Genomic DNA, 19,995 nt, shown 5'->3' on the forward strand with positions numbered 1-19,995 from the left:
TCCTTTGTTTTGTTCTCTGCATTTTTCTTGGAGCTGTCTGAGGGCAAAGACCATGTCAGTCGTTCCTCTGTTTGCGCGAAAGCCGCATTGTGATTCTGGGAGAATATTCTCGGCGACACTAGGTATTATTCTATTTTAGTAGAATCCCCATAAATTATCTTTGGAAACATTCAATATATATTTATCAGGAAGCCACCGAAAGAAGCAATAACGAAAATAGGTTGCTATTTACAAAAATCTGCGAATAGAAATGTTCAAACAATCGACTTCAATAGATGAGACAGGAAAGATCTAGTCCACAAGACATATGAGCAGAAGTAGGCTATTCAGCCCATCGAGTCTGCCTCACCATTTAATCATGAGCTGATACATTTTTACACTCAGCCCTACTGCCTGCCACCCCTCCCCCAAAATAACCTAGTTAATCAAGAACCTATCAATCTCTGCCTTAAATACACCCAATGACCTGGCCACCACAACCACCTGTGGCAACAAACTCCACAGAGTTACCACCCTCTGTCAAAAGGCATTCCTCCACACTTTTGTTCCTTCAATCCTGAAGTTGGGCTCTCTTATTCTACACTCTCCTATTATGGGAAATAATCTTCCTACATCTCTGTTCCATGCCTTTCAACATTTGAACTGTTACAATGAGATTCCACCCCCCCCCCTCCCCACCATTCTCCTAAATTCCAATGAGTACAGGCCAAGAGCTGTCAAGTGCTTCTCTTTTAATAACCCTTTCGTTCTTGGAATCATCCTTGTGAACCTCCTCTGCACCCTCTCCAACGTCAACAGATTCTTTCTAAATAAGGATCCCAAAACTGCTCACAATACTCCCATAATTTAGAGTATTACGGACCAAATGCAGGCAAATGGGACCAGGTTTGGCAGACAACTTGGTAAGCATAGACATTGGTCAGAAGGGCCCATTTCTATGCTGTAAAACTGATCTTGACCTTGTCCATACCTGATTTTACATCTGGGCACTCTCCAGCCAGATGGCATCAACTCTTCCTGTTTCTGCTAACCTGCTCTCCCCTTCCCCCCCCCACCTTTCCAGTTCTCCTCCCTCCCTTCACCTAGCTATTCCTCCTCCCCTTGACTGCTGTTGTCCCCTCCCTCCCTTAGAGTGATAGATGGCGACCACTCCTCTCCCTCTCTTTTGTTTGGATGCCCTACAAGAGACCAGGTAACCAAGGACATGGATTCCAAAGATAGAATAGAGGAATGAAAGCAGCATGGGCACAAATGGCCTCTTCCTCTAAGTTTCTACAATAAAACGGTGCTTACAGGTAAAAATCCTCTGCGCGGGCACTGAATCTTACAGACACGGGATATCACAGAAGCTATTGCCTGCAACATGAAACATTTACCTTCCTTTTAGATTTTCAAGTTCCCTGTGGTGCAGCATGCTTCTCATATGTTCATCCATTTCCTACAATAAACAACAAAGCTAATCATTCATTTCTTGATGATCTTTTAGAAATTTTGGACAGCATCATTGTTTATGTGTTTATGCACACTATTGGAACAAAAAAAAACTGACCCCAGATGGTTTGAGCTCGACTCTGGTCAGTGCCGAGTTAATTTGTCTGAATAGGGAAATCACTAAATTTGGGAAGGCTAGAGCAAGGAGAAAAAAAATCTATTCACAATCAGTAAATGTATCTGGGAAAGTGCTGGGCAAGGAAAAATTGAGATGGAGTTCCGCTAAATAATAACCAAACCCTTCCTACAAATGTCCAAAATAAACCACCCCAAAGGATTGTGAGAACACATTTACAGTCTGCAGCTGTTGAAGGATACAGCTGGCTACTACTTTATGAAAACCTATTAGGAATAGGCAATAAATGCTCAATTCCTTGCTAGCAACACCTATATCTTGTAAATGACTAAGAAGTTCTATCCATGCTGATATACACGCAAATAAAGAACAGACACTTGGGTGGAAGCAATATTGGGAAAAGAGGGGTAAAAGTAGAAATGACAGCAGGAACTGTAAGAATGGAGTTCCCCAGCTCAAGGAATCAATTGGTCTTCCTAATCCAGTGGTTCTCAACCTTTTTCTTCCCACTCACATACCACTTTAAGTAATCCCTATGCCATCGGTGTTCTGTGATTAGTAAGGGTCTGCTTAAGGTGGTTTGTGAGTGGGAAGGGAAGGTTGGGAACCACTGCTCTAGACCTCATTGTTAAAGAAATTTTTTGCTTGAGAAAAATTGTCATTGGCCCATTTCCTTTGGAGATCTGAAACCGTGCACATAACGAGTCAATTAGGGAAGATTAAAACAGTGGTTTTCAAACTTTTTTCTTCCACCCACATCCCACCTTAAGCAACTCCTTACTAATCACAGAGTACCGATGGCATAGGGATCACTTAAAGTGGGATATGAGTGGAAAGATAACCACTGTCCTAATCAGACACTCATTGATCAGATTTTAGTTTTAATTTTGAAAGTTGAGATTGTGGTGCATAATCTAGAGTTGATGAAGTACACTTTCGAAAGTGCACAATTTCTGCACATCTGATGTAGAAACATCAATTGAAAGGAGTGTTTTCTGGCTGAGGGTTGCAAACCCAAGGCTAGATATCACAAAGGAGCAAGAGTAATAAATCCACTTGGGGTGGCCTGGTTGACGTAGCGGTTAGCACAATGCCTTTACAGCACCAGCGATCAGGACCAGGGTTCGAATCCCGGCGCTATCTGTAAGGAGTTTGTAGGTTCTCCCGTGTCTGCGTGGGTTTTCCCTGGGGGCTCCGGTTTCCTCCCTCCGTTCAAAGCATTCTTGGGGGAGGGGTTGTAGGTTAATTGGCTGTAAATTGGGCGGCATGGGCTCATGGGTCAAAATGGCCTGTTGCCATGCAGAATTTCTAAATTTTTAAAATTTAAAACGCTCTCTTACCTCAACAATTAGGTGGTATGTTTCCAGAGGTTATCAGCACCATCTGGGGTCAGGATCTTGAAGGGATTATTCTAAGATTTTTTTTAAATTTCAAAGTTGGTTTGTTGTTTCCCAATTTAAGATGCATCATCTTTGCAATTTTCCGATTCATTACTCTGATTTATTAACTTTTCAAACATCTTTACTACATGATTCCCCTTGCAGAGCATGAGATGCCCAAGTATCTCATTCCCTTCACATAGCATGTACCAGAGGGCAGCTTTGCAGCCCTTCTTTGAACCACCTCTGATCCCTGAAGACACAAGATGGTTAAATGATAGCCAATTTGTATCTTTGCCTCAGCCTTTTCAGGTCTTTATTAAGCACCACTCTGTATTGGGTGACCATGGTGACATTTCTTCACCATGGAAACACACAATTCTTCAGTTGCTGATGCTGATCAAGTATCGGGCTTACCCACTTAGGCGTTTTGCCCAACTTATTCTGAGATTTCTATGCTACCATTTTGCTTTATGTGCTTCCAAATCTGTTATCACAGAAATGAACCATATCAGAATGACTTCTGATAGCAACCCCCACCTCAACTGGGCCTGGATTTTTCCCCTCAGTCGCCTCATCAGAGACAAAAAGACCAGCCCAGGAAGGAAATTAGAGATTTTTTTTTAGGTAAAAGAGCGACCGCCAAGAGACAAATTGAAAATTACCCTTTTTGAATTGTAAATGATGTTACACAAGATGCACTTCCTCTCTCTTCCCATGGTGGTGAACTGGACAGCTGTGGGTCTACACCTATAAAAAACAAGTCATGAAGTTGGAGGGTAAGAGCTTGCATGGACAAAGTGCCCTGAACCAATTCGAATTCTCTTTTGGAAAATTATTCATTAAATCTTTCAAAGTCAAATGTCTGAACAAAAATGGAGAAGATACTTCAAAAGCTAAGGGATAACAATACAACACAGGAACAGGCCTTTTGACCCACATGTCTGTGCTGATCATCATGTCTAAATCTGTTTACACCTGAGAGATATCCCTCCATCCCTTTCATATCCTGTGTCTATCTGAAAGTCTCTTAAACGTTACTACTGTACCTGTTTCCACCAATACTCCTGGCAGTTCATTCCATGCATCTGCCACTCCCTGTCCAAAATATTTATCTCTCACATCTCCTTTAAACTTCTTCCCCCCCCTCCCCTTACATTAAACACTTCTTCTTTCACCTTACCATGGATCCCCTGTATCTTTATTTTCTGTATCTGCCTACCATGAGGGACCTTACTAAAGTCCATGTTGACAACACCCATTGTATTTCCTTCATCAAACACCATTGTCACCTTCTCAAAAACCTCTAATTGGTAAAATATGATGAGCTCCTCACAAAGCCATGTTGACTGTTCCTCATCTGACCATGAGTTTCCAATGTGCATAAATCCTACCCCTTTCCCAACCACTGATGTTAGGTTTACTGGTCTATAATTTTGTGGATTGTCCTTTTCTCCCTTCTTAAACAAAGGTGCTCAGGTTACTGTCCAATCCTCTGGGACCTCTCCTGTCACTATCTGAGGATGAAAAGCTCTTTATCTCTATACTTGCCTCTTTTAATAAACATGGAAATATTCCATCAGACCCAGTGGACATCCATCTTTGAGGTTTAGACTAGGAGGAGAGTACCTCTGTACCAGCGGAGCGGTCCTCTTCTAAGGAGCCATCCTCTGTGACCAAGCGCTGAGCTTCAGGAGGGACACACATGAAGCTGGTAGGGGAAGGGTGAATCATCCCTAACGATCAATGGGGTGACAGATGTCACAGCCAGATCACCCTCACACCCAGTGGACATAAACTTTAATGCTCTTCAACAGGCCACCACTTTCTTGATCTCAAAATGCCCTTGATACATAAGCATTTTACACATTATGCTCCCTATCACTGTTCATGCCCTTCTCCTTGGTAAACACTGATGCAAAATACTCAGTTAGTATCGCTCCTCAGCCTTTTGGTTAAGATCAAGTGAAGTACTCATTTAGTGGCTCCTCGTACAGAAAAATACTCAAATTCCATTTGGGCACCCTCCAAGCAGATGGCATTAACATCAACTTCCCTGGTTTACGTTAGCCACCACCCTCCACGTCTTTCTCATTCCCCATCCTATCTCTCCTTTCATCTAGCTTCCCTCCCCTTGTCTCTCGCTTTCCCTATCCTTTCTTCACAGAGCTAACCCCTCCCCCCCGATCAATTCTCAGTTTTTCTCTCCTACCCTCCTATTCTTGATCGCCTACGGCCTCTACCCCTTCCCTCCTCCCCCAGCCTTGTTATTCAGGCTCTTTCCTCATACCTTGACGAAGGACTCGGGCCCAATACGTTGGTTATATACCTTTCCCTCCAATGGACACTGCAGGACCTGCTAAGTTGTCCCAAACATTATGTAGGCCAGTGTAGGTTCTTGATTAGCCAGGGCATTGAAGGTTAAGGGGAGAAAGCTGGGGTGTGGGGCTGAGTGAGAAAATAAATCAGCTCATGATTGAATAGCAGGATAGACTTGATGGCCTATTTTTTCTGTATGTCTTATGGTCTTAAAAAAGAATGGCAGCCATGTCATGGACCCTGGAGGACCAGGGAACAAAGATGCAGTTTCCAGCACTCCTCTGCAGGGACCAATGGCCCCAAACAGGTTTAAACTACTTTAGAAAGGAGATGGTGAAGTTCATGCCAATCACGCCTGACAGTGTTGGGTATTAGAGCAGGAAGAACCCCCTCCTGTCGAAAAGCTCAGGAGCAGAACCTACAGGGTAGGACACCACAGCAGTAGATCAGCGAAGAGCTCAACAGCCAAAGGATATACCCACCCACAGCTGCTCGAGACCAGCTCGTGCAAACCAGATCTAGGGTCCTGGATTTGTGAGGGTCTCAATGGCATGCAGGGTTCCCAAAGGTCCTTGAACGTCGACAGTTTCCTAATCGTATTAGGGTTCAGAACCAGGGGCCAAGGAGGAGAGGCCGTGGTTATGGGACCACAGAAGGCAGTGGAATCAGAGGAGGTGGTAGGGATTCACAAGCTGTTGATGTGTCTTTATGAACTTTTCCTTCCCTTCTTCATCAAGGTGCTGAACTTGTAGTACCATTTCATGTGCCTTTACTAACAAAGTAACAATTTTATGCACTTTTGTAAGTGACAATAAAAAACATGAACGTTGAAGCAAAGTATAAATTTCAAGTTCCCAAATGTTTGCCCAAGAAAAATAAGTCAGCTTCACAAGGAAGACTCACTTGCGTCTTTTCAAGATATAAATGTTTATCTTCATCTCGCTGTCCTTAGAACTATAGAACATTACAGCAAAGAAACAGACCCTTTTGGCCCTTCTAGTCCATGCTGAACCATTTTTATGCCTAACCAAACTGATCTGCACCCAGTCCGTAGCTCTCCATACCTCTTCCATCCATGTACCTGTCCAAATTCTTATTAAATGCTAAAATAGAGCCCACATTCACCACCTCAGCTATGAGCTGATTCCACACTCCCACCACTCTCTGTGTGAAGAAGTCCTCTCGTGGATACGTCTCTCAAATCTCCCCTCAATCTTCTATGCTCCAGGGAATAAAGTCCTAACCTGTTTAACCTTTCCCTGTAACTCAGTTCCTGGAGTCCTGGCAACATCCTAGTAAATCTTCTCTGCACTTTTTTTTATCTTATTAATATTGTTTCTGTAGTTAGGTGACCAAAACTGCACACAATACTCCAAATTTGGCCTCACCAATGTCTTATACTTTACTATAACATTCAAACATCTAGACTCAATACTTAGATTTATAAAGTCCAATATGCCAAAAGCTCTCTTTACAACCCTCTCCACCTATGACATAATTTTCAGAGAATTATGTAACTGCATCTCCAGATCCCTCTGTTCTTTCACATTCCTCAGTCCCCTACATTTACCATGTACGTCCTTTCTTGGTTTGTCCTTCCAAAATGCAACACCTCACACCTGCATTAAATTCCATCTGCCATTTTTTAGCCCATTTTCTAGATGGTCCAAATTCTTCTGCAAGTGTTGAAAACCTTTCTTTCTGTCCACAATTCCTCCAATCTTAATTCCTCTGCAAACTTGCTGATCCAATTTACCAGATTATTGATATAGGTGACAAACAACAATGATCCCAGCACCATCCACCACTGTCCTCTCCCGTGCAGCCATTCAAATCCAGTTTACTATTTTGCCAGGAATACTGAGTGTCAGAACCTTCCTGACTAATCTCCCATTTTGGAGTCAAAGGGCATATTAAAGTCCATGTAGACAACATCCACAGCCTTTCGTTTGTCAGCTTTCCTGGTCACCTCCTCAAAAGGTTTTATAAGATTGGTTAAATATGACCTACCACACACAAAGCAATGTTGACTAACCCTAATCAGTCCCTGGCTATCCAAATAATTGTATATCTAATCTCTTAGAACACCTTCCAATAATTTACCTACTACTGTACGGAGGTCAGGCTTACTGGCCTATAATTTCCAGGGTTACTTTTGGAGCCTTTATCGAACACAGAACAACATGAGCTACCCTCCAATCCTCCGGCACCACACCCATGGCTAAGGACATTTTAAGTATTTCTGCCAGAGCCCCTGCAATTTCTACACTAGTCTCCCTCAAAATCCAAGGGACTATCTTGTCAGGCCCTGGGGATTTATCCAACCTTATTTGCTTTAAGTCAGCAAGCACCTCTTTAATCTGTATAAGATCCATGAACTCATTGCTTATTTTTCTTACTTCCCACGACTCTGTGCCCAGTTCCTGAGTGAATACTGATGAAAAAAAACATTTAAGACTCCTCCATCTCTTTTGGCTCCATACAAAGCCAAGCACGCTGATTTTCAAGGGGACCAATTTTGTCCTTATGCTTTCAATATTCCTTCAACTTTAAATTTTTTTTTGACATACAGCCATTTCGGCCCATGAACCTATGACTCCCAATTATACCCAACTGACCTACAATTCCTGGTATGTTTCGAACAGGAAACCAAAGCCCCCAGGGAAAACCCATGCAGACATGGGGAGAACGTACAAACTCCTTACAGACAGCGTGGGATTCAAACCCCAGTCCCAATCACTAGCGCTGTAATGGCACTGTGCTGACCGCTACGCCAATGTGCTGCCTGTTGAAACCCTTCACATTGACTGCCAAAGCAACCTTATGTCTTCTTTTAGCCTTCTTGATATATTTCTTGAAGTTTTTCTTACATTTTTTATATTCCTCATTTGCTCCATGTTGCCTGTACCTGCTGTTCGCCTCTTTCTTCCACTGTAGAAGATTTTGGGTTAATTAAGCATTATTTTGTGACATTGTTAAGAATTCTGAGAGTTTTTACATTGTTTGTGGCCAACTCTTATTGCTAAGGATTATGGGATTGTAACTATAGATGAACTTTTTAACTGAAAGTAAGAGTCAAGGCTTACATCTCCTCAAGAGAGCTGTTACATAAATCAGTCGTAATAGCTTTTGTACCAAGAGAGAGAAACATCCTTCATCTGCAGGAGACATTAGCTATGACAGGGATGAGTAAGTAATTGAAGCTATGGAGTAATTGGATGCTTTTGGAGACATCTCTGACTAAAACAAAGAAATTTCAAGTCCATGAACAAATGTGAAAGCTGCTTCCAATTAGTTAGAACACGTGAAGTCATATGTAGGCATTGATCTAAAATTTACTATATAATTTGACCCATTTCTGTACCAACTTTGAGACAGGGTATCAGGCGTTATAGGAATATCACTGATAGTTCATATTGTTGTCTCTCTCTCCCACCAGTGTTATAATTGAACTATTAAAACTGTTTGTATTTTAAACTGGTTCTGTGGTTCTTTGCTGTGTTCTTTATTCACAGCTAAGTTTGCAGCACAGGCAGACTAACACTATTGAACCAGATCCCCAGTATCCCTTGAAAACCAAGATTGCCTGTGGCTACAAAGACTGTACTCTCAAAATTTCACTTTTCTTCCACTTATCCGTGCCCGAAAACAATTTATCCCAATCCATGCATTCAAGATCCTTTCTGATTTCCTCAAAACTGGCCTTCCTCCAATTTAGGCACAATTGAATGATTTGGTTGGCACAACACCGAGGGCCGAAGCTGTGTACCGTGCTGTAGTGTTTTATGTTCTCGAATCTCAACCTGAGGGCCAGACCTATCCTTCTCCCTGATTAAATTGAAACTAATGGCATGATGTTCACTGGACCCAAAATGTTCCTCTGCACATTCATGTTCACATTACAGTGTTGCTCAATTATTCCTTTGAATTTTTCATATGTGGCCCTCAAAGGCTTTATATTTTTAACTGCTACAAGTCTGTTCACAAGGATTAATGTTAGCAATTTCTGTAACTAGCAAACATTACATAATGCTGGGAGGCCTTGATAATAGTAGTGTTTATATTAGTGGAACCATTATAAATATATTGAATGATGCAGATCTCAGTGGAACATAGTGAAACAAGCCTCATAAATTTAAAAGAGTAGACTGAAGTAAACAACTTTCTGCCATTAGAATCAATGTCTCCTTGGCTTTTAGTCACAGCTGACTTAATTAAATAACATAAATGCAATCAGGAAAGGCGCTTAGAGACATAAACAAAAGAGGAGTATCTTAGTCAGAGAGATAAAGGTTTGAGAGGACAATAAACAAAGAACAACATAGGAACAGTAAGGCCCATGTGTCAGTTATGGTTTTTAGACTACAGGCATGTAACTGCACAATCAAGGAATTTTGCAGCTTCACGGGTGGGCACCTGCAGTGTAAATCGTACTGGAATAATTAGTTGACGGTCATCCACTCTACTGCACATCCAACCACCGACTATTCCACTTAGGTACTTGCAGTCTAAAAAGGTGCCCAGTGTGAACAACCATACGGGCAGTAATTATGTTAATATTTGCAGCGATTTTCCCGACATTGCAGTCTAAAAACCCTAAGTGCCAAACATGATGTTCAGATCAAACTAAAATTCTGTTACTTGAACCTGATAAATATCCCTGCATGCTCGTATCTTTCTTGAAGCCTCCTAAACATGACCATCACATCTGCCACTATCCCTGGCAGCCATGTTACACCACTGTGTAAAATGACTTGCCCCTCAAAAATAAATTGAATAACACATTGTAGTGGCTACTACGGTAGAGCTACTAAAGTAACACACACATACACGCCAGATTAGTCAACTCAAGACTGATTTATTCACAGTTTACAAGCTTCATTTATATACCACATGTCCCGGGCTCCACAGTACAAGGTGGGACGTCATTATAAGTTTGATGCCGATCCATGGGACCGGCAGGTTTAAATTAAGCCTTGTGAGTGTTCCTTGCCTTTTGGCAGGAGACTCACCAGTTCCTCGGCACTCAGTATCTCTCGCATGCGGTCTATTAGGTGAGTATTCAGCTGTCCATATTATGATCCCACATGCCCACAGAACTATGCCAACAACAGTTCTTTTGACTGCGCTGTGCGCCTGCTCGGCCCGCTACACGGCTGCTACAACATCTCCTTTAAACTCTTCCATACCCCCCACACACATTTACCTTAAAGGTATGCATGCATTCCAGTGTGTGACAATAGGCACTTTTACACAGCCACTGAAGAGCATAAAATTTCAGGAAATTTTCTGCTCCAGTGGTATGTAAAAATGTCGTTTCAGAATTTATTATGTAAATTACATCCCGTAATTTTTCCACTCATATACATTTTTACGGAGCAGCTACTGTGTAAAATGACCGCAGCCATTCTGTAAGAAGGAGGCCCTCTGACAAACTCAGCAACAAAGGAAGGCTGTGTAAAAGCGCCCCTGTGTAAATGACCACTTCGGGACAGTATGCTCAATTTGTTTGGAATAATTCCAGTTTCTGTGTATTTTAAGAATACATTTAAGACAGAAATTTTTTACCCAGAGAGTTGTGGATCTGTGGAATGCATTGCCACAGAGGGTGATGGGGGTGGATTCGGTGGATAGATTTAAGAGAGAGTCAGATAAAGCTCACGTGGGCAGGGGAGTTAAGGGTTATGGGGATAAGGCTAGGATTGGTTATTGAAAGAGAAAGATCAGCCATGATCCGATAAATGGTGGTGCTGGCACGACGGGCCTATTGTCTATTGTAAAAGATTCAGTCTGTCTACCCTATCACAATTTCTATCGGGTCACCTCAGCCTTCTACACACCAAAGAAAACAATCAAATTTCTCCAATCTCAACGAGACAAAAATGCAGACATCTATGTGAGGTACTGCCTGAAGAAGGTAGCCAACATTATAAAGGACCTCCAACACCCTGATCGCAACCTCTTCTCACTCTTGAACCTCTCCTTGGTATATTAACCATGAATTGTATGCACTATTGCAAGTCACCTTTTTTTGCAGTTTACTCTGATGAGGAGGGAGTCACGTGATGGAGTAGTGGCCGGTCGGGGAACTCCAGCCCTCTCCAGAAAAGTTAAAAAAAGATAGTGAAAAAACAAAGGCACAAACTTAAAAACCAAAACAAAGTGAAAGTAAAAGTGTGAAGAAAATGGCAGCGAAGAAAGAAAAACCAAAAACAACGGGAAGAAAAGAAGAAGGAAAGACGTCGGAAGAAGGAGGTGAAGGCCTTACCTGTCCGAAGAGGCCCGCCGCGGAGAGAGAGGCCCGCTCCCACTGGTCAGTGGAGGTCCCGGGCTCGGGACTACAAAAACGGCTCGCAGAGCCGAGTAAAAGTGCGCAAACGCGCATGAAAAAAAACACACTGACGGGAGGGGGGAACAGCTGCGGAGTCGATCTCCACAGCTGAGAGGGACACCTGCAGCACAGCAGCAGGTGCAGAACACAGACAATAACGACAACAAGAAAGAAGAGGGTAAAAAGAAAACAAGGAAACAACAGATGGTCAACCCAGAGGAAGAAGAAGAACAGAAAGAAGTGGAAGAAGAAGAGAAAAGCAAGACAATGGATGTATCTTTTTTTAAAGAATATATGGAATCAGTGAAAGAATGGCAATTACAAGAATTTGATGAGATAAAAAGAAGAATTAAGAATGCAGAAGAAAGAATGAATAAAATGGAAGTGGCTATATCAGAATTGGCAAAAAGAGTGGAAAATATGGAAAAACGAGAAACATTTCTAGATATGGAAGTAAAAGACTTAAAAGAGAAATTAGAAGAATCTAATAAAAAAGCTAAAGAAGCACAGGAGCTGTTAGCTCAGAAGATAGATATAATAGAAAACTATAATAGAAGAAATAATATAAAGTTAGTGGGCCTTAAGGAAGATGAAGAAGGCAAGAATATGAGAGAATTTATAAAAAATTGGATCCCCAAGGTCCTGGGAAGACCAGAATTACAGGACGAAATGGAAATAGAGAGGGCACATAGAACTTTAGCCCCGAAACCACAACCGCAGCAAAAACCAAGATCCATTTTAGTAAAATTCTTAAGATATACAACAAGAGAAAATATATTGGAGAAAGCAATGAAGAAAGTAAGAGAGGACAAAAAGCCACTGGAATATAAAGGTCAAAACATTTTTTTCTATCCAGACATAAGTTTTGAACTCCTGAAGAAGAGGAAGGAGTTCAATACAGCGAAAACGATCTTATGGAAAAAAGGATATAAATTTATGTTAAGGTACCCAGCGGTACTTAAAATAATTATTCCAGGGCAACAAAACAGACTATTCTCGGATCCAGAGGAAGCAAGGAAATTTGCAGAACAACTACAAAACAAGCAGAGAGATGAAGACATGTAATAAGAGTAAAAATGACCACGATCTATATGTATGTGTGTAAAGGGGTATATGTGTGTGTATATACATATATATATATATATAAATAGTGTGCATACATGAATGTATCCGTATTTAGAGGAAAATATATAGAGTATAGACAAGAATTAAGGGAGGGAAATGGAATAGAGGGAATAAGGAGGGAATTAAAAGAGTGACCTTTGTTACATATGAAAATTGAAATCTTTTCTGGGGGGGGCTGGGTGGGGAGGAGTTAAGTTCACTGCAAAATCAGCTGACGTTTGCGAGTGAATTCGCAAATCCAAATGGAGAGGGGAGATGTGGTTGTCCGACAAGGGATAAAGGACAACTCAGGAGGAGGAGGGGAGATTGGGGTTAAAGAAGTTTTAAATAGGAGAATAGGGAAAATGTTTGATGTTTTAGAAATGTTGTCTTATAAAGTGTTCAAAACAAGAAAGCAGAAATGGATAAGAAGGAAAGGTAATGATGGAGAAACGGAAAGGGAAAATAAACAAAGTATAAAATGGCTACGCTGAACTATATAACTTTAAATATTAACGGAATACATAACCAAATTAAAAGGAAGAAACTGCTAAATTTACTGAAAAAAGAAAAAATTGATATAGCATTTGTGCAAGAAACACATTTAACTGAATTGGAGCACAAGAAATTAAAGAGAGATTGGGTAGGACACGTAACAGCAGCGTCGTATAATTCAAAAGCAAGAGGGGTAGCTATATTAATTAGTAAAAATGTGCCAATTAAAATAGAAGAGGAAATAATAGATCCAGCAGGGAGATATGTAATGATAAAATGTCAGATATATTCGGAGTTTTGGAATCTACTCAATGTATATTCACCTAACGAAGAAGATCAAAAGTTTATGCAAGATATTTTTTTGAAGATAGCAGATACGCAAGGGAATATATTAATAGGAGGGGATTTCAACCTGAATTTGGATTCAAATATGGACAAAACTGGGAAAAAAATTAACAGAAAGAACAAAGTAACCAAATTTATAATTAAATCGATGGAAGAATTGCAACTTTTGGATATATGGAGGAAACAACACCCAAAGGAAAAGGAATATTCATATTACTCGGCTAGACATAAAACATACTCAAGAATAGACCTATTTTTGTTATCAGCTCGTATGCAAGATAGAGTAAGAAAAACAGAATATAAAGCTAGAATATTATCGGACCATATTGACAATAAAGTTAGAGGACTTCCCTCCAAGAATGTATAGATGGAGATTAAACTCCATGTTACTCAAAAGGCAGGATTTTAGAGAATTCATTGAAAGACAAATTATTTTGAAATAAATACGGAATCAGTGAAAGATAAGTTTATACTATGGGATGCAATGAAAGCGTTCATTAGAGGGCAAATAATAAGTTATGTAACCAAGATGAAGAAGGACTATAATCAGGAAACAGAGCAGTTGGAAAGGGAAATAGTAAATATAGAAAAAGATTAGCAATGAAGGAAGATACAACTAAAAGAAGAGAATTGGCAGATAAAAAAATAAAATATGAAACACTACAAACATATAAGGTGGAGAAGAACATAATGAAGACAAAACAGAAATATTATGAATTAGGGGAAAAAACGCACAAAATTCAAGCATGGCAGCTTAAGACAGAACAAGCTAAGAAAATGGTATTGGCATCAAGGAAAAAAGACAAACAAATCACATATAATCCAAAGGAGATCAAGGAAAGCTTTAGAGAATTCTATGAACAATTATACCAAACTGAAAACGAAGGGAAAGAAGGGAAAATAGATGAATTTCTAACTAAAATTGAACTACCAAAACTACAAATAGAGGAACAAAATAAATTAACAGAACCATTTGGAATAGTAGAAATACAAGAGATAATAAAAAAATTACCAAATAATAAGACACCAGGAGAGGATGAATTCCCAATAGAATTCTATAAAACATTTAAAGATTTATTAATTCCTCCCCTCCTGGAAGTAATCAACCAGCTTACTCTGATGAGAGGCCACCTTGAGGCCGGCTACAGGAGCAGATGGAAAACTAAGAACTGAGCTTTCAGACAGCAGCCCTAAAAGGCAGCTCCACGTCTCATTCATATCCAGAGGTGCCTCGTAGCACCACCCAAATCTGAAGGAGGTGGGGAGACTGCTGCTGTAGCACCACCTATCATTAAAAACACGGGAGAGCAATGGCTGTTTTCCCTACCCATAATCCACCAGGCAGCTGGAATCTTTCTGTGGTTCCCAGAACAGATTCTGCTGCGTAAGGCATTATGGGTAGGGAAGACGGCCATTACTATGCCACATTTTGAGCTACAGAGAGCGGCCCCTAAGGACAAAGCGACCCGGTGAGGCAGTTACAGCCCACATTGGCTGCCCAATGACGGCTCCACTGCCCCGGCAGCCCCCACTGACAGCTCCCGCTGCCCTGGCGGCCCCCACTGACAGCTCCTGCTGCCCTGGCGGCCCCCACTGACAGCTCCTGCTGCCCCGACAGTACTCGCTGACAGTTCCCGCAGCCCCGCCAGCTCCTGCTGCCCCAACTACCCCAATGGTCCCCAATGCCCTGCAGGCTCCCGCTGTCCCGAGGGCTTACACTGCCCGACTTAGAGAGAGAGAGAGGTGAATGGGGAGATGGGTCGCTGGCTGACGGCATCATCAGCCTGCCCCTAAACAGCCGCTTAGCGCGGCTGTACATTCAGATCGATTGACGGAGCACAGCGCTCCGCCGATCATCCCTCTCCAAGAGGGTTCGATTATGCGGCTCGGCGAAGGCTTCCGCACATTCAGAGAGGTACGTAGTTAAACATTTTGGTGGAGGTTCTCCACCTTTACATTTGAACTTTTGCCCTATCTGAAAGGGCCTTTTGTTAGGTATTTATTGTTTCACTGAATCTAATTCAATTAATTTACTACTGTAGTTTATCTATCTTTAACAGTATCTGTTCAGCTGCATCAAGTAAACATTTTGGTGCATATGTACATTGCAATTTATCTCAGAGAAATGCAAAATGTTGCATTTGGGGAAATCCAACCAGAGCAGGATTCAGTTTGTAATGCACAAAAGTACTGAAGAAACTCAACAGGTCATGGAAATAAAGGGCAACCAATGTTATGGGCTTGAGCCCTTCGTAAAAAGCAGGCAAGCTTCTGAATAAGCTGGTGGGGGAGGAGAGGGGATGAGGGAGGGGAGCACAGGCTAACATACAAGAGATCATAGATGGATATAGGTGGGAGAATAGAAGAGAAAAAAGCTGAGAAGTGAGGGGGGAAGGGACCAGTCCTCTGAATGGAGAGGGCTGGAGGAAAGGAGATAGATGGATAGGGAAAGAGACTCGGGGAAGGGTTTAACATAAACTGGAGGCCGTCTGGTTTCATAGAACATTACAGCAAAGAACAGTCCCTTTAGACCATGGTGTTGTGCTGACTTACATAGACCTACTCCACAACAGTCTAATCCTTCCCTATTTCACACCTACAACCCTCTATTTTTCATAGATCCATGTGCCTATCTAAAAGTATTTTAAATGTCCCTATTATACCATCCTCCACCAAAAAAAACCCACCCCGACTTCTCCGCTAAACTTTCTTCACTCATCTTAAACCGATGTCCCCTGGTACCTGCTACTGTCGCTCAGGAAAAAGGTGCTGGCTGTCCACCCTATCTCATCCTCTCATTATCTTATACACAAAAGGACACCTCTCATCCTTCATCACTCCCAAGAGAAAAGCCCTAGCTCGGTCACACTTTCAGATCAATGTGTTCCAAATCTGCTGCGTGAGGATTTGAATCACTTCCAAACAAACGTGAATGTGACACAAAAGGGAATATTTGTGATGGAGCGGAAGACAGTGGGGTAAGGAGGCAGAATTTTTTTTCACCAGCCTCTACATTGGATGACCTCCTCTCATTTCCATCACCCAAGGCTATTTCCCACCACTCGACACCCTCCCAGTGGAGGACTTCCTTCTGGCCATTGATAGAGTAGTAGCACCATTTTATCTTACTATTTCTATCCTTTTTAAATCCTTATTCTTATACTCCACATTACTAAGTGAATTTAACTGGATTATCACTGTCTTTATTATGGCTACAAGGAATAATGCTAAAAGAAGACCCTCCTGCACCTTTGGAGTCTATCATGGATTTGCTGAGACAACATAGAAAATAATTCCCTGATAAATTGCAACATTTCAAAATGAATTTAAGCAGATGAATGCCAAACTGGATTGTTTTCAATCAACCTTAGAAGAACATGATAAATGCATTGAAGATAATTAAGCATTTGTGACTGTTTTGGATGGAAGAATGTATGATACACAAAACCTCTGTAAAAACTTTGATCAAAGACTAATGCAAAATTAACCAAGAAAATGGTCATATTAATCTAGAAAAACAGAAGCAGAAGAAATAATTTACAAATTCTGGGCTTGGAAGAGTCAAGGCCTACTAAATTTTTTGCAAGTTTTCTACCAATATTGTTTGGATCTGGAGTTCTGCCGACTTTCCCTGTGATAGATCATGTACATAGATCACTGGTTGCTAAACCAGCAACCTCGATTGGTATAGTGGGCTTTCATGAATTTCAAACTAAGGAGCTTTTATTACGTGAAGCTCGTCACAGAAGAAGAATTGATTACAAAAGTCAGAAGATTGGCATCATCGAGGTTATGAGTTAATGTGTTAAATACAAGAAGATCATGTTGGAATTCTACAATCAAGGTGTTAAGTCCACTCTGCCTTTCCCAGCGCACCTTCGGATTATACTGAAGGACAATTGTAAGAAGTGGTTCACACCGTTGAGGCCCAGGAATTCTTGGAAGAACAACTGTCATCTATTATCTCTTCAAATGAATAACTATTTCTCTAATTCCATGTAGTTCATTGAAATTTTTTAGTGCTTAATTAATAAAGTCTCAACGAGTTAATGCCTTAGAGTTTATGCATTCTGATTATTTAGAGTTTTTTTGATATTTTAATCATTTAGTTTATAAAATGTTAAGTTCTTTGATTCTGAATTAACTATTAACATTAATATTTTAATATTAATTAATTATGGTAAAGAGCTTTATTAATATTATGGAAACATAATAGTTATCTCAGTTTATCCTTGGCATTAACTGCACTAGCTCTGTTTTGTCTCATTCGGAACACATTCAAGGTTTCATTGTAATAAAGGAATTTTGCCAGCAGGAAATTTTTGGGGATGGGTAATTTAGTTAGTCTGTCTACTCAATGTTGACACTAAAATTCTATCCAGTGTTGGCTTGAAGACTTGAACATATTTTACCATCTATTATATCTGATGATCAGACTGGATTTATTTATTTAAAGATCGGTATTCTCATTTCAATGTAGGCCATTTATTATATACTCTCCTTCTAAGGAGGTTTCAGAATGTATGATGTCTCTGGATGCGGAAGCTATTGATCGGGTAGAATGGAATTATTTATTTAAGGCTAGAAAATGTTAATTTTGAGGCTGACTTTATTGAATGGATTAAATTACTATGTCTATCCCCTTCTGCCTGCGTTCTTCCAAATTTTCAGAATTCTAAACCATTTAAACATCAGTGTGGAACCAGACAAGGATGCCCTTTAAGTCCATTGCTTTTTGACCTGACTCTAGAACCCTTAGATATCGCTTTTCAAGAATCTAATGATATTTTTGGCATTTTAAGGAAGGGCACATCCCACAGAATTTTTACTTCTTGCTGATGTTTTATTGCTTTTAATTTCTAATCTTGAGACTTCATTGCCTTCTATGCTTTCTTTAATTTCTCATTTTAGTCAATTTTCAGGTTATAAGTTAAATTTACATAAAATTGAACATAAATAATTTGGCATCGATAAATACTAACTTTCCTTTTAAGATTGTAAGAAATCAATCTACTTGTTTGACTGTATCAATTACTAAAAATTATGAACACTTATTCAAAGATTTTCTCACTTTAATAAAATACATGAGAGGGGCGCTATCAAATTGGTCGCCCCTTTCTTTATCGTTGGTTGGTTAAATCAACTCTATTAAAATGAATCTATTACCTAAATTTATATACCTTTTTTCAGACTTTGCCTGTCTTTAATCCCAAGTCTTTTTTTTTAAATTCCATTGTTTCAATCTTATCTTCTTACATTTGGAAGAACAAACATCCTTGGCTAAATAAAGTCCATCTACAAAAAATTAAAAAGAATGGTTTAGCCTTATCCAACTTTATGTTCTATTATAGGCAGTCAATATACAAAATCTTACATTTTGATCATACAGTATTATATTAACCATAAAGACTGTCCAATATGGGTCTCATTGGAATCTAATTCTGTTACAATTATTATTTCTATTCTGGGATCCTCACTTCCCATATCTTTAAATAAAGTAACTGACAATTCAATGCTTAAACATACTTTGAGGATCTGAATACAAGTTAGAAAATATCTTTTCTAATTATTTCTTTAAACCTTCTGTGATTGACATAAATTTTAAAGAATGGTATAGATTAGGCATTAAATGTTTTAAAAATTTATTTATTGAGAGAAGTCTTGCTTCTTTTGAACAACTGTCAGTTAAATATAGCTTTTTTTTCATTCTTTACAGATTTGATTTTTTTTGTGATCTCAATTACATACATTTCCTAAGAGCATTGATAAGAATTTAATAAATTTAATTTTTAATTTGCAACCTTTCTATAATGGTTCAATATCTAACATTTTTGACATTTTGTTGAGAATAAATAAAATTAAAAAAGCATGTGAATAGGGCATTCAGCTTTTAATGTTTGATGAAACTTGGAATCTAATTTTTAAATTGCTTAATACTTCATCTTTATGTGCTCACCACTCACTCCTACAATTTAAAGTAGTCCATAAAACCTTGGTTTTATGCGGATGTATCTCCTCGTTGTGATAGATGCAACAATGGAGATGTTTCATTAATTCATATGTTTTGGACATTCCAGAGCCTTGGGAAATACTGGAATTAAGTATTTCAAACTTTTATAGTACTTTTTAAAGTTAACTTTAAGCCTAATCCTTTAACAGTTGGACATAACTTTAACAGCAACTGACGTATGTATTAGCCTTTATTTCTCTTATGGCTAGGTGGGCAGTGTGGCTCCAATGGAAGGACGTTGATCCACCTGCTTAATGGCTATGTGACATTACGTCATGTTTAAATTTAAAGAAGATCAGACGCTCAATTTCTGATTTGAATTTAAAATTTTCAAACACTGTCTGGACCCTTTTTGAATTCCTTTCAAAATCTTTGATTTGGTATTAATGCAGAGATGTTGACTAATAAGGTAATTTATTACTCTGATAAGAATTTTTTCCTCTTT

At 39.8% G+C, this 19,995-nt stretch overlaps 1 protein-coding gene across 4 annotated transcripts in view; it reads right to left on the minus strand.

Annotated features, from left to right (window-relative positions):
- Positions 1–19,995, minus strand: part of znf106a (zinc finger protein 106a) — an 87,863-nt gene that overhangs the window by 65,779 nt on the left and 2,089 nt on the right. For 2 of the 4 annotated variants that reach the window (XM_069918133.1, XM_069918130.1), the window contains exons 2-4: positions 18,721–18,835; positions 3,612–3,696; positions 1,377–1,438 (exon numbers count right to left, since the gene is read on the minus strand). In XM_069918133.1, coding sequence (XP_069774234.1) covers positions 1,377–1,438; positions 3,612–3,665 — 116 coding nt within the window. In that variant the 5' untranslated portion in view covers positions 3,666–3,696; positions 18,721–18,835. The remainder of the gene's footprint in view (positions 1–1,376; positions 1,439–3,611; positions 3,697–18,720; positions 18,836–19,995) is intronic. The other 2 variants (XM_069918132.1, XM_069918131.1) reach the window with 2 other exon arrangements.

The sequence above is a fragment of the Narcine bancroftii genome, chromosome 2, assembly GCF_036971445.1.
Source record: "Narcine bancroftii isolate sNarBan1 chromosome 2, sNarBan1.hap1, whole genome shotgun sequence".
NCBI classification, from domain to species: domain Eukaryota; kingdom Metazoa; phylum Chordata; class Chondrichthyes; order Torpediniformes; family Narcinidae; genus Narcine; species Narcine bancroftii.